The sequence below is a fragment of the Quercus robur genome, chromosome 7 (genome assembly GCF_932294415.1).
Source record: "Quercus robur chromosome 7, dhQueRobu3.1, whole genome shotgun sequence".
Lineage (NCBI taxonomy): Eukaryota > Viridiplantae > Streptophyta > Magnoliopsida > Fagales > Fagaceae > Quercus > Quercus robur.
The window spans coordinates 9,255,993-9,271,024 of record NC_065540.1 but is presented as its reverse complement, the minus strand read 5'-3'; the positions used below and the strand labels follow the sequence as shown (position 1 = coordinate 9,271,024).

Below are 15,032 nucleotides of genomic sequence, written 5' to 3'. Positions count from 1 at the left end.
ATATAATTATTTTGTAATATGATATAATCCATAATCTATTAATTGAAGATAATCTGTTCATCTCTGTTCACCTCAAAATTTGAACATTAGTTGCCAACAGAAAATGATAAGACCACCAAAAAAAAAAAAACCCTAAAGTAAGGTTTAACAAGTTAGGAGTGTCAATTCGGGTTAGCGTGTCGGTTTCGTGTCGTTTCAAGATAGGGGTATTCGACTAAATGGCTCAACCTTAACCCGGCCCATTTAATAATCGTGTAATGATCTTTCAACTCTAACCAGACTTGTTCGTATAAAAAAAACTAGACTTGTTAATAAGACGAGCTGACTTGATCCAACCCATTTGACACACTTAATAAACGAGTTATGTTGGCTTGACACGAATGCAACATAACCCATTACAACTTACATAATATTTAATATAACATCCATCTAGAAATAATTTTTTTTTACATCCCAGAAGCAGTGCATACACTTCAATTCTTCAACCCACATTCAAATAATATAGTTCAACAAAAATATAACATTCATATAGATATAAGTTCTTTACACTCTAAAAGAAGTGCATGCACTTCAATCCAAATTCAAAATAACATAGTTTAACAAAAATAACATAGTTCAACAAAAATATAATATCCTTGGAACTCGCCAAATGCTAAGTATCAATATTGAAAGAATTGGGGCAAATAGTAGACTAATTTGATTATGACTATGATTATCATCCATAGAGAGAGAGAGAGAGAGAGAGCAATAATCGATTTGAGACTTTGAGTTTGAGAATTGAGCATGAGACTATAAGATAGTAGAGTGAGTAGTACGACTAAAAAAAAAATAAAAGATATTTATAAGAAGGTTTAGAGATTTAGGGTTTGTAGGGTTTAGAGATCTAGGGTTTGTAAAATTTCAATTTTCAATTATATCCCTTATAAGTTTTTTTGTAATTACTCACTTTTCTTTTTAAATTTAAAATATATGTTGGATATAAAAGGTATTTGAGAAATTTAAAATAAAATGAATATTTATTTGTTATATGAGTTAAACAGGTTGTGTTAAGTGGGTCATTTCAGGTTGACACAAATAAATTGGCATGTCAAATATTTCTATTGCGGGTTATGCGGATTGATCCGCTTATGACACGTTTTCTTATTATGTTGCTTTCGGGTCGACCCGTTTATGACCCAAACCCATTAAGGCACAACCCTAACCCGCAAAAACTCATGTCGTGTACACGGGTTAGGTCAAACATTGACATCCCTAACAAGTAAATCATCACGTACAAAACTTTATTTACAATAAAGTAAATAAATAAAATGTGTTTAAACAAACCTTATTTAAACAAAATTATCAAATTTAATAGATCCTCACTTGTACTAATTTCCATCAAAGACCAAATTGTTAAACAATAATGTGCCCTTAATTCCACCCATGTCTAGTCCACCACACACATTTATTAATGTGTCCGTATACAAATCACCCACTTGCCATTACATTCATTTTATCAATATTCTAAATTCCCACAAAGAATCAAAATAGTGCAAATAGTGTGTATACAAATGGTAAGTAAGTGAGTTAAGAACATAGGCATATATATATATTATATCTTTCTAACCTGACCATGTACATCCATATAATATTGTGGTCAGATGTAGCCTTACCAAATTAAGTCCATATTTTAATTGCCTTGTAGCTTTTTCTACCCGTTATTTCATAGTTGTATAGATAATGTTTATGAATTTAAAGAATTCAAAACGTTTGTCATAAAAGTAGTTAACACATGACAATCAATTCTATGATTTAAAAAGCTTCAGCCTAAGCCTTTAAGTTTGTGGTAAAAAACAATTAAACCATGCTTTATATCACTATATATGTGATTTTTTTTTTTTTTTTTTTTGAGAAGGATATAAGAAATTAATTGTTAAATAGAAAGTAATTTACAAATCTCAAAAGTTAGTAAAAAAGAAAACTAATGAAAAGGATATGAAAAATAAATTAATTTGATCTTTCCACTTAAATGACCATTTGATCCATAATAATAATTTTATAAAATTTTTCCAACACGTTGTGGTCAAGGTTGGTGGCAAACTTGCTAAGCTCGGCCAATTGTTCTTGCCTCGGAGAAGATGGCAATTAGCATTCCAGCTCATGAACTTCAAATGGCTATGGAAAATTATCAAATTGTATCAGTTGCTATGCCCCAAAAATAGTAGTTGTTTTTGCCTTCATTGGATCACGTCAACTATATCATACTGTGTTTAATAATGAAAGAAATAACAAAATTCAAAATTTAAAACTTAGTGTATAGTAGTATTGTTAAGTTTTGTCTAATACTCATGTACACAGTATTCTAGATATTCAAGAGGAGAAAATTCTAAAAAGAAAATCAAGTTGTTGAAAAAAATTACATAATCCAAAATCTAAAACTACAAACCCAACTATTGTTCATGTACAAAATATTATAGATAGATATTCAATAATCAAGAACCAATTAATTTTTCCATCCACACAACAATTAGCTTAAAGCTAGATACTAATGGAATTTAAAAGGAATTCAGTTCTTTGAATTTTATCACTCTTAAAATCCCAAACAATTTCTCAAAAGCTAAACAATCCATAAAGTTATTCATCAACCAAACAAGCCAACTAAGGTCCAAAACACAAAAATTCCAGCCACAACACAATAGTCTACTTAAATTGATATACTTTGAAGAATTTAAGTTTCATTTAAAAAATTAAGATAAAAAAATTTTAAACTATTAGACCCCAAGTTCCATACAACAAAAACAATTTTTGATTCAAACTCTACTCTCTTTTCTCTTTCATTTTCACAATTTCAGGGTCACCAAACAATCCAATTAAACAATAAACAACAAATTATTAATATAAGAAAAATGAAATCTAATCTAATATAATTGATGGGTATTGAACTATAAAAAGCAAATTATCAAGCACCACTCAAGAAAAACAAAATATTTATTCCCCTTCAAAAGTTTCTAAGAAAAGAATGGTTACCAATTGATTGGTATGATCTTCAATAGAATAAAAATCTTCCAATGATTGTGAGGCTTGATTGTTGACATCTGTCAATGAGTGGACAAATGGAATAGAGATAAAAAAAGAAATTTAGTTCATCATATAAAATGACGGGAAAAAGAGAACAATAGCAATTTCTCTTTGGTGAAAATAAATAACACTCTTACTATAAAACAAAGACCAAAATGAAAACATCACATTGAAGTTAATTATCAAATAGAAAAATAATCATAGCTTTTGAGTAGAGTTGTGGGGTGCCTTTGTGTTAGAACTCATTTCCCTCTCCCTTGTGTGTGTGTTTGTTTCTCCAAATATATATATATATTATAGCAAACATATTGAGAGTAACATCCTTGCAGCCTAGAGAAGGGAAACCATAAAGCAATTTATAACAAACATGATCAAATGCCAAACTCAAATCAATTTTGAAAAAAAATATAAATATATATATTTGAATAGTTTTGAGGCCGCAAAAACTCAAACTCATTCACCATGAAATCCCAAAATTGAATTACATTATTTTTTTTTTCAAGTAATGAGATGGAAATAAATAAATAATAAGAATAATAAAAATAACAAAACTCATTTTGAGTTCACACCCTTTGGACTTGGGCTACTAATGTTTGCCTCTAGTGTACTTCAGTTTCATCTACAAGCTCTAGAGTCATTCTTTGTCCCTTGCACTTATTTGATTGGGTTTTGGCAAACATACTTGAGTCATGACAAAAAGAACGGTTAAAACACTCAAGAAACTATCCCATTGAAGGCCATACCAATCAATTTGTGGAGAGAGAACAATTGATAATTTATAAAAAAAGAAATGAGAGGTGAGGAGGTGAAGAAGTTGCAATCTGTCGATGACTGTTATAATTCCATATAATAGAGGTAACTGAAGAGTTTGGGTTAATGAAGAGACACATAGTAGAGTTGGAGATAGAGTAACACTTGAATCTAAGGAGATGCTCAATAAATGTCAATTGATAAATCAAAAAATAGAATCGAAAGAAAGAAAATAAATGATGACATGGTGCCGACGTGACTTAACTAGAGCATAGTAATAATAAATGCTATGCTTCAGCTTTTAGATATATATAGATTAGTAATAAACTAATTTCCTACTCCCACCAACCAACCTGTTCATGTGATTAGTTTAAGAGAAAGTGTGGGAAAGAAGTGTTCTGATGCGGGATGTGAAAACAACAAGAAGCAGAACATTTTATTTCTAGAAGATAAGAAACAAAACATGTTTGCTTTTAAAAATAATCTCAAATCCATGAGGGTCTACTTCTAGAAAATAAAAAATAAAACAAGTTTGCTTCTAAAAATATCCTTGAATCCACAAGGGTCTACTTTTAGAAAATAAGAGATAAAATCTGTTTGCTTCTAAAAATAACATCAAATCCAAGAGGGTCTACTTCTAGAAAATAAGAAACAAAACACGCTTCTTCTAAAAATAACCTTGAATCATCAAGAATAGATAGTCTGGAATTCACCAGAGAAGAAAATATAGTCTAAAACATATCCTAATTAATACCTAATTATAATAAGATTCAATTTGACCTTAAAAACATTATAAGCACTTAAAAAAATAAAATACCCTAAACCTAAAAGAACAAAAATTATATAAAAATAACGAAATTAATGAATTACAAAAATTAAATTATAGATTATGTCATTCTAAAAAAAGTGTCAGTAGAGTTTCTTGATAAAAAAGGCTTTACATAAGATTCTCGATAAAGAATGTTTTTCATCAAATTCTTAAAAAGTGTCTGTAAAGTTTCTCGATAAAGAAGGCTCGGACAACTCATAGCTACAAGCAAGGTTGTCAAAATCGGAATTCTACGTAGAATCGCAGGAGGTAGATAGGATCATAAATCGTAAGATCAAATTGTAGATCGTAAGATCCTACCTATTTTCAGATTTGAAGCAAAAAACGCATTGATAGTAACTTTGTATATTGAATAATCACGTAAATTATAAATCTTCCATAAAAAAATAAAGATTTTGATCATATGATGTAATTTGCATGTCCTACATCACTATGTCTATACTAATGAAACAAATAAATTTAAGTTTTAACGCAATGTATTTAAAAAGTTCAATAAATGTTCAATTAGAAACCAACCAAGTACCAAAATACTAGCACACTTTTTCCTTCAGCAGCAGTTCTTGAACCCTTATCATCACGTAATATTGATAATCAAATGATACAATAGTGATCACACATTCATACTATACACGTGTTTTTTTTTTTTTTAATCTATAAAGGAAGGCATTAGAATTGTTACTTCATTATCTTCATCAAAATATGTACCATCATCTTCTAGTCAACACCCTTTGCTCACCACTCATCATTCGAATACAAGTTCTTCAAACCAATTTCTTCTTTTGCACTTGATGGTTTTCTCTTTTTATCTTCAAATTTTACATAACGAATACCAATTCATACATTTTTTTTTTTTTTGGTTTAGACAATTTTCTCCTTTTTGAGTATACTTAAAGTTGCACTAATTTTAATAGACAATTCTCAACTAAGGGATAATATACCAAAGTCATTTGGTCTTACTATTCCAAATGTACTCCAATTACTTTCACAACCTAAAGAGCTATATGTTAAGCTCAATATTCTTATAGCAAAAATTTTCAATTCAAGAAAGTCATCTCCATATAAGTCCCACCACTTAGTTGATACATTTATGAAGTACAATGTCTTAGTCTTGAGATTACAAATTACAACTAAAAAAAAAAACTGATTTTTACGTTTTGGTAGGATCGGTAGGATCTCCTATGATCCTATACGATTCTACATATGATCCTATAATATTTACGATCCTCGTGCGATTCTAAATGTTTTAATAAGGTGAGATCATAAAACCGTACGATCCTACGATCTAGATCGCGATTTTGACAACCATGGCTATAAGTATAGAAGGCTTAGACAACTCAAAGCTACATGTATAGAAGGATTAGTCTCGTATTTTTATCCAAGCAGTTCAAATCAACAAACTTTGACCTACATCCCTGTTGGTGCCACAAATACAACCAAGAAAAAGCATTGAATATAAGGTCAAATGATATATTTAAAGATAGTGCCTACTTGTTAAGCAATACAACTAAGAATCCTGCAGATACAACAGTGACTCCGGAAACAGTAAAGATTACAACAACAGTCTTAGTCTCGAAATTTTGGGGTCAACCGACTCTTCAAAGAGTATAAATAAACCAAAATAAGCAGTTCAATACCATTAGCTAAACCTCACTGATGAACTCTTCTCTTGCTGCAAAAGTACAAGTCATGACTCATGATGTATGGTTACAATACGTCAGCACCCTGTGATTCTCGTTTGCTGCCCTTTTCTAACTTAAAGCCCTGAAGAATTGTTCCATCAACTCAGTACTCATTTACTCAACAAAATTTCCTAGGATAAACCACTCGGAAATAATACTTTCTCTTGAAGAATCACTCTTATCCCTTCCTTGAAGATTTGTCATGTTAACCTAACCTAGAAGAATAAGAAAAAGTTTTTAACCTTGAGCAGTGTACATCAGATTACAAGCCTGCCTGCCTCTGTTCCTTCAAGGGCCTTTTATGGTTATGATTAAGCATTCTGAGCTTGGCAAAATTTCCAAGGATTTGTTAAGAACTAAGCATTAAACCCACACAAAAAACTAGGGGACAAAAAGCTTTTCTTTTGAACTCGTCAGCCAAATCTTGGCTATAAAACTCAACAATGCATTCGACATTGACGGCCATTGAGATTCTTAAGCTTTGTCAGTTCCTTCCTCCTCTTTCTCGCTTCTGCTGCAGCAACCGCATCCGTTAGCTTCTTATTTGAGTAAATGGCTAATTCTTGATTCTTTTCTGGCAAAGCAGTAACAATATGACAAGATTTTGAAGGTTTTTCACTCAAAGTGTAATCTGATTGGAGCCTGTTCTCGTGGTTTACAGTAGATGCAGGTTGTACACAATCTTGTGGTGCAGGTGTAAAGAGCATCTCATTAGAGTGGACTACTGTATGCTGACCACCTCCATCTGAAGGGCACCCAACTGGGGTCTTGTTTAGGTCATTAGTAGGTCTGGCTTCTGTTGAAGCAGTAGCTTCTGTCTTTACTTTAATGGGCAGAGAGCAATGGTGGTTCTCTACATGAACTACAGTATTTGAAGATGAACTAGCACTATATTGGTTATTATGAGAAGTTTCTTCCTGTTTATTTTCCATGCCAATGGAGGGATGAGGTTGGAGTCCATTCCCATGATCAGGAAGAGGGAAGAACCAAGGATATGGCAATACATAAAACGGGGTTCTAGGCCCATTGAGATCTATGTGGTTATCTTGTTCTAGAGAAATATCAGGCCTGCAAGTACCTCCTGGCATGTCAATGTTTGACGGAATGACAGTAGCACTTTGTCTCCCATGTAATGATGGAACAGGATTTTGAGATGGAATGATGGAAGGCCAGAAAACAGGCATAAGTGGAGGACGGTCAAACAAGAACAAAGGGCAATTTGTAGATGAAGACGTAGAGGTTGCAACATCAACTGACTTATGCTCAGGTGGAGTTTCCTCAACCTCAACCTTTATTGCCTTTACCATCTGCAAAATCAGGAAGCATGTCAAAATATGTGGTAATTCTTCCAAAGTCAAACATATCTAATAAATTAACTGTAACTTACTTGCTCCTTTAAGAGTTTATTTGTGGTCTCCAAGGACTGATACTTTTTCAAAGCCAGCTCCTTTTCCTTCTCATTAGAAATGTCACAAAATGTGAACAAATTAATGGGACGTAGTTTAAGAAAGTTCAAGGAAAAAAAAAAGATGAGAACTAATATACATACTACAAAAATACTTTTTATATTACTTCCATGCCACATGCCATTGTCCATGAGAGAGAGAGTGAGGGAGAGAGTAAAAGGAAGTTTTATAAGAAGATTATTGATAATTTAGGGGTACTATTCCCTACCCGCTTCAAATTTTCATTCTCCCATTGTAGGTCAGCAGCTTTTCTGGCCAACTCCTCACAAAGAGCCTGGACACCAGGGGAAAAAAGAAGAAGATGATCCTCATAACTAATTATTTCAAAAAAAGAAAAATGATCCTCATAAACATCATAACATGATAGCATAATGTAGAGGATCCATATCATGCACTATAGAAATGAAAGAACTCATTATTGGTGATCAAAGTAAAATAATTTTAAAAATAAAATAAATGTTGTGAATGCATCAGAATCTGTAATATGTAGTTCTCAAGACTAGTGATTCATTTAGCTATCTCCACAGACAATGCTTATTTAAGTGGAAAAAACCAAAATGGACACTTTGTAGTGCCTTCACATATATTACTAAAAAACTTATGCTAAGAAAGGCAAATAATTTATTTCCTCTTGTTGTGGAACAAACACTATATTTCATTTATAGATAATTATTTTTTTTAGAATCATAGATAAATTATCTTGATAAGTAAAATGGAGACAAATAAAAAAAATCAATTGATAATATTTTATATATCAATGGTGGTGACACGTTATACTTCTACATTATGGCTAGCATGTTTGACTTGACAACAAAGAAAACTATTTCTTGCTTCCTACTTTAAGCACTCAAGAAGACATCAAAATCATGTACTTATCTTTGTGGCTGACAAAATTAGAGAGGCCATAAATTTTTATTGACATTATAACAAGAAATTTTTATTGTACACTCCCTGTGTTCTAGGGTGTTCCTTTTTGATATCAATAAAACTTATTACTTATCAAAAAAAAAAAAGTTATTCCAGGACAGATCAATGATACATATGTTGCTAAAAAGAAAAACTTAAGAAAGCCCATTTTTATATTGGCTAGAGTGAGCATATTTGATGCAGGTGCATATCTAGGCATCAGATTCGTCTAATCCCAAGATTTAAGATGCAGAATAACAGCTAAATCATCAAAAAATTTAATTATCTTTTCAGACTTCTAGTTACTTTAGGCTCAACAGAAAAATCCAAGCAAATTGTGAGACAGATTAGGAAGAATTCTCATGGAACTTCTACATCTCAATAAATGCTTCTACATCACAATAAATGCTTTCTGCTTCTTTTCTTTTTCTTTTTTTTTTAAGTTTTCACCCCACGGAAAGGAGAAGGTATCCCATACATGTGTCCATGTTACATACGTAAAAAAAGCGTAAGACTTAATGCAAAAAGAAAACATCAAACAGACGTGTTCAATAAGTGAATGCCCAGCAAGAGGGTCTGCTAGGAGTATAATTATAACAAATTTTCCCATTACCAAATGTTTCTCAATGCCCCTAGTACTATTTGGTCACTTGCAAGCAGCAATACTGAACGGAGTGTTCTTGACTTATAATAAGGATGAGGCTGGTAGCCAGAAAGGTCAGTATTCTCTATGACTAAATGCTTACCTGCCTACGGCGAATGGTCTGCCTGGCTGATTCTCTGTTTGCTAATACCCTACGAATTCTCCGTTCTTCCTTTTCAGCCTAAACAGGAAAGGTTCAATTAGACGAGCAGTCAGTAACATAACAGAATTGCAGAATTTGATATTTGAAAACTTTTCAGTACCTCAGTTAAATTTCGTCTTGATTTACGGAAACCAAATGATGCATAACTCATCGTACGGTTGGGAGTTGGTTTAGGCAATTCTGAATCCTGCTCATCCTTTGAATCTGTCTTGCTTGGGTCCTGCTCCTCTTTTTCTGGTTCTTTAAATACACTAGTGCATATCTTTTCACATTGCTGCAGACTTGCTACTGTTTGATCCTGCTATAAACAAAAATATTTCTCAAGTCCTGCACAAAATAGTGCGACTTGGTGACAGGGCCATAGTTGCTTCAATCCAGATGTCACTAGGTTGGCTAACCAAATATAGACATATTAATTTAGGAACCTAAATGATATAACAAAGTGAGAAGTGAAGGAGAAATTGAAAGTTGTGTTTTGAATCTTTTGATTGATGCACTCAACACACAGGACTGCTTCCACATTCTATATTCCACATCATAAGCTCAGTATTCTGCAAATTTTCAGAAGAAATCTTAAATACTAAGTTTGCATGTCTTTTCAGCTCTGATATCTATTGGATTTGATCTAAAACGCCTCTATATGTTACATGCAATTTGGTCCATTGAAGGTGTGTTGTCTCTTTACGTCCATTACAGAGAAATTCAAACTCGAAATCACCACAGTTTCAATTCCATTCCTTTTTCAGCTGTTTGTCACATTAAAGATGTATTATTCTATTACATTCTCAAAATCTCCACGTCTCGGCTCTTTTGGCAAAGCTTTTTGCCAACTTATTTTAGCTTCTATACAACTTTTTAAAACTTTACTTTTTCTAGATACAGCTGTACTTTTGCCCTGTGTATTTTTTAAGACCAATAAACCAATGAAAATAAGCCCTCCCAACCTAAAGAGAGGGTAAGACCATCCAGGGCCACCTCTACCATATAGGTCATTTAGGCAATCACCTTAATCCCCCAAGTGTACAAAGGCCCCATAATTCTAGTCATAATATCTTTCTTTTATATTTAGCTGGCTTAAAATAAAATACATTTCCTATCTTCTTCTTTTTTTCCTTGAAAAAGTGTTAGTGTCTAACTAAAAAATTAAATAAAACCTTTTTTTTCCTCTTTCATTCTAGTATCTCTTGAGAACTAGTCACCATCAAGCCCACTCTTTTTTTCCTTTTACCCCTAAACTTATTAGCAAAATTCATATTTAAGGTAAGTAATTTTATTTTATTCTTTATATAGCTTATGCTTTTTTCTTAAGAGAATTTCAACCTATGGTGTCCGCTTTCAATGATAGCTCTTTATCATCAAACCATAACACTAATTGGTTTTTCATGTAAGCAAGGATTGAACCCTAGATCTCTTATTCAAACATCAGAGACTTTACTGGTTGAGTTAACTAAAACCCACATATAGCTTATGCTTTGTATACAATTGATGTGAGAATTTGTAGTATTAATTTGATTTGATTAGTAGAAAAATAAATTTTAAATAAAAAATAATAATATAGGAAGTTAAAAATATTATTTCTTTAATTATTCGATATAAGAAAAAGTTCACTTAAAATTATCACCTTAGGCATCAAATTGTATCGAACAGGCCCTGGTAAAAACTTAAAGAGTACGTATAATAGTACACTAAAATAAGGGCACTATTCTTAACTCTTAAGCTGCAGAGTTTAATTGAGAGAAGAAGCAACCATACATTAATCCTTGAATTATGATAACCCTTATGTGTGTATGTTCACAATACAAGCATAGAATTGCATATTCTAGAATTATACATGATATTGTTGAATCAAACACAAATACAAATATAAATCTGAGGCATTACTATTTCTGAATTAAGAATCAAATAACTGTTCAATAAATTTGCTAATTTTGGACCAACACTGTTTTCACTTTAATAAAGTTCAGAAACATAAAATTCAACAATTATAGTAATAAACCAAAAAAGAAAACACAAAAACAAAAGCAGTAACGAGGAAAAACGAAATGAGAGTTGGTAGTTGTGGTAGACAAGTGTAAGAAAGTAACCTCAGCGAGATCCGAAGAGGTAGGAACCGAGTCCAGTGCTAGCGGTGGGTTCGAGTTATTCAACGCCGAGTCAGCCGGGGGAGACTCGCTCTTGACTCGCTTCTTGGCTCGTTTTCCTTTGCTTCCCCATTCACCAGGTGAGTCACAGCCAGTACCGCCACTACTCTCTAGACTCACCGCCAAATGCGCCAAATCAGCTAAAGCCTCCGCCGCCTCAAGCTCAATCTTCACCATCCGATCCGCCACGTCATCGTTGGACGAAGACGACGTCGTAGAAGAAGCACTAGAACACGAGAAAGACAAAGGGCTCCTCCAAACACAACCAGAAGCAGAACCCATAGCCATGAAACAAAGAAAAAAAAAAAAAAAAAAACACAAAAACAAAAAGTACAAGGTAGAGAGTATTTTACTTCGGCTATAGGTATAGTATAGAGAGAGAGTGTGTGCGTGTGTTTTTTTCGTTTTTGCGTTTTAATAAAGTTTTTATTGTTTTAATGTTGTTTTTTGTGTGTATTGGGAGTGGACTGGTTAAGCTAGGCTAAAGCCCACAGATTGTGTCGGGATGCCAAGTGTCGTGCCAGTTCACTATTCGGACATTTTTGCTTACTCGCACCCATGTATCTGTGAACGCCACGTTTTCGATTTTGCCCACGTAGGCGAAGCAAGCACGTGCGGTTCTTAACACGTAGTCTTTTGTGGGTTTTGGGACAAAAATGACAATCAGTGGAGTGAGGGTGGGGGGGGAGAGAGAGTCGGTCGGTGTGTTGTGTTCTTAAGAGACACGCGGTTCCTTTCTTTAATGTACACGTGTGTTTTGTTCATTGCGTGCGTTGTTGTTCAATAAAATTTTGCCGGGTTTTAAGGGTGTCAGTGGATACGTGGAACTTGGAGGACCAGAAAATACTTGAAATTATTACTGCTATCTTTTTTTTCAGGTAAAAAAATCTTTTCTCTTTTAGGATTTATAGATTTATTTTTTTTTTTTTAACATGATCAAATGAGAAATTTTAAGGTTTTCATGGTGGATAAGTGATGTAATTTACAATTTTATTAAAAGATTTTTACTTGTTTAAAATTGTTGAGTTAAAAAAAATTTTAAACAATAATTAATTACTGACACAATAATTTTAAACAAATAAAAATCTTTTAATAAAATAGTGAACAAATAATTATATCTATCGAAGGACTAGAGACCTGTTGTGTTTGGTAGTGAATCACAGCTGTAATTTTAAACATAAATTTTTTTTTAATAAAATGATAAACAAGCAACCACTTTTAATTAAAGGGTCAGGGACCTGTTGTGTTTGGTAGTGAACCACAGTTGTGAAAAAGTGTACAAGTGGTTACAGTCTTACAGACTTACAGCTATGCCCACTTGGTCCCTAGTTCCAACTGGCTCGCAACTGTGCCACCATTTTTGACTGCCTTTTTCTTTGTACAGTCAACTCAGGCCAAAATGGCCCATTAGCATGTTTTTTTGAACTATTTAGCAACAGAGCACTGTTTCGGAACTATATAACAATATATCACTTTTTCTGGTACTCGAGCTTGGTGAGCTCGAGTACCATGTTTTTTTAATCCACTGTCGCCCCATATTCAAGGAGCCCTATAGTGGCGTTTTTAAGCCCTATAGTGACGTTTTCGGGCTCTATAGCGGCGTTTTTAAGCCCCCATACCAGGTTAAGGGGCCCTATAGTGACGTTTTCGAGCCCTATAGCGGCGTTTTCCTGCAAAATTTTTTTTATAAGTCCCCATAACAGGTTCAAGGGGCCCTATAGTGGCGTTTTTAAGTCCTATAGTGACGTTTTCGGGCCCTATAGCGGCGTTTTTTTTTTTGAGAAGATGTTTGACCATGAAAAAACATGGTACTCGAGCTTGGTGAGCTCGAGTACCAGAAAAAGTGGTATATTGCTATATAGTTTCGAAACAGTGCTCTGTTGCTAAATAGTTCAAAAAAACATGCTAATGGGCCATTTTGGCCGTCAACTCAAATCAATCTACGAATTTTGTTACCATGCAATAAATTCGGATGCACATTGGGCTGGCCCAGGAAGAAGATGAGTCCTTGCAAATTTTAATGTAATGGGTTATGAAGGTCCTGGGCTGAAAACTGGGGACTTAAGTTGGGTTTACTTTTAATAATTAGCCCAACTAGAAAAAAAAAACTAAACTTTCTTTTTTGAGAGATTGTTTCAGCGTCCGCTCCTGATAATAACTATTTATCATCAAACTAAGATACTAATCGATTTTTAGTGTAAAGGAGGATTGAACCATAGATTTTTATGGAACCATCAGAAGTTTTACTAATTGAACTAACTAAAACTCACAACTAAACCTAAACACATATTACCGTTCTTCTTAGTACATATGCAACTGGCCGACCATGCAATTGAGGGTGTGTGAGGGAGATTTTTTTTTAACAAATTTGTAATTGGCGAGATGGAAAAATACCAAATTACCACCAAACTACAAAAATGATGGGTCAGTTGAAATGACAATTGTTAGTTTTAGTTGTGTTGTGTACTAAACTTTAAAAAAATGATTTTAAACTTACAAATACGTTGGAAAAGTATCACTTTTTCATATTAACAATTTAACATGGGTAAATATGAAATTAATTAAGGAAAAAAAAAACTTAAATTTCATGAGCTATAAACTAACAAGTGAATATATGTGTATGTGTGTGCTCGTGCACAGGGGTGCGGGTTGGGTCGGGACTTGGTTTTAAAAAAAAAAAACAAAAAAACAAAAACTCATCTACCACATAACCCGACCTTCCACTTTAATAATTTAACCTACCTAACCTGCTTGAAAATAAAATTCATATTCATGCAGGGTAGTGTGAAACGGAGCAAGTCAGGCAATTTGGGTTGGTTCTTGCACAGGCCCACATGCAACAAAATATGATTTTATCTCTTTCATTATTATTTTTTTAAGGAAAGTTTTGTTTATAAATATGAAACTTGATATTAATGATAATCATTAATAGACACTGTATTTGGATATGAAATTTGATCATTACGATATTTATTAAAAATGTGTTTATTATAATTGTGTTTTTATATGGAATTAATAAATATATATATAGGGGTAAAATTCTCAAAGTCAACAGTGGGCCTTGGGTCCCGCACGGAGTCCAACCATGACCAAAAGGAGAAAGGGGGAACCAAAGACTTCCGGCCCAATCCTTTTGAGCCCAGCTTATTTAAAAAGACGTCCGAGGATGAATGTCTCCTCGGACACACAAATACGGGCCCAATGTACGCCCCCTCCATAGTGAAGAACCATCCCAAACAAACGTGGGTAGTAGGATGAGCCTCACACAGCAAAAAAAAAGAGGAAAATGTAAGACGCCCAGGGAGAAACCACAACTGCCGCATTAAATGCAAGGAAGCTACTTTTTCAGCCGCATTAATATGGAGAAGACAGGCGAACAGTGTTACATTGACCAATGC

The 15,032-nt window shown here is 33.4% G+C and overlaps 1 protein-coding gene across 2 annotated transcripts; it reads right to left on the bottom strand.

Moving 5' to 3' along the window:
- Positions 1–6,064: 6,064 nt before the first annotated feature.
- LOC126692092 (uncharacterized) lies at positions 6,065–12,047 on the bottom strand. Of its 2 annotated transcripts, none has more exons than XM_050387565.1 (6): positions 11,578–12,047; positions 9,594–9,794; positions 9,434–9,511; positions 7,990–8,055; positions 7,703–7,768; positions 6,065–7,622 (listed from the first exon to the last, which is right to left on the bottom strand). In XM_050387565.1, exons 1-6 carry the CDS (start codon positions 11,920–11,922, stop codon positions 6,753–6,755), a joined length of 1,626 nt encoding a protein of 541 aa, XP_050243522.1. In that variant the 5' UTR covers positions 11,923–12,047; the 3' UTR covers positions 6,065–6,752. The 2 variants fall into 2 exon arrangements, with proteins under 2 accessions (XP_050243522.1, XP_050243523.1); XM_050387566.1 differs by having other exon boundaries at positions 9,594–9,791; positions 11,578–12,045.
- Between the last annotated feature and the right edge of the window lie 2,985 nt (positions 12,048–15,032).

Bases quoted from the DNA above. Each gene is read 5' to 3' on its own strand.
- LOC126692092 (XM_050387565.1), bottom strand. From the start codon at position 11,922: ATGGCTATGGGTTCTGCTTCTGGTTGTGTTTGGAGGAGCCCTTTGTCT. The intron at 8,056-9,433 runs GTAAGCATTTAG...CCTGGTGTCCAG, and splicing joins AGACCATTCGCCGTAGGCAG to GCTCTTTGTGAGGAGTTGGC. The intron at 7,623-7,702 runs GTAAGTTACAGT...CTGATTTTGCAG, and splicing joins ATAAACTCTTAAAGGAGCAA to ATGGTAAAGGCAATAAAGGT.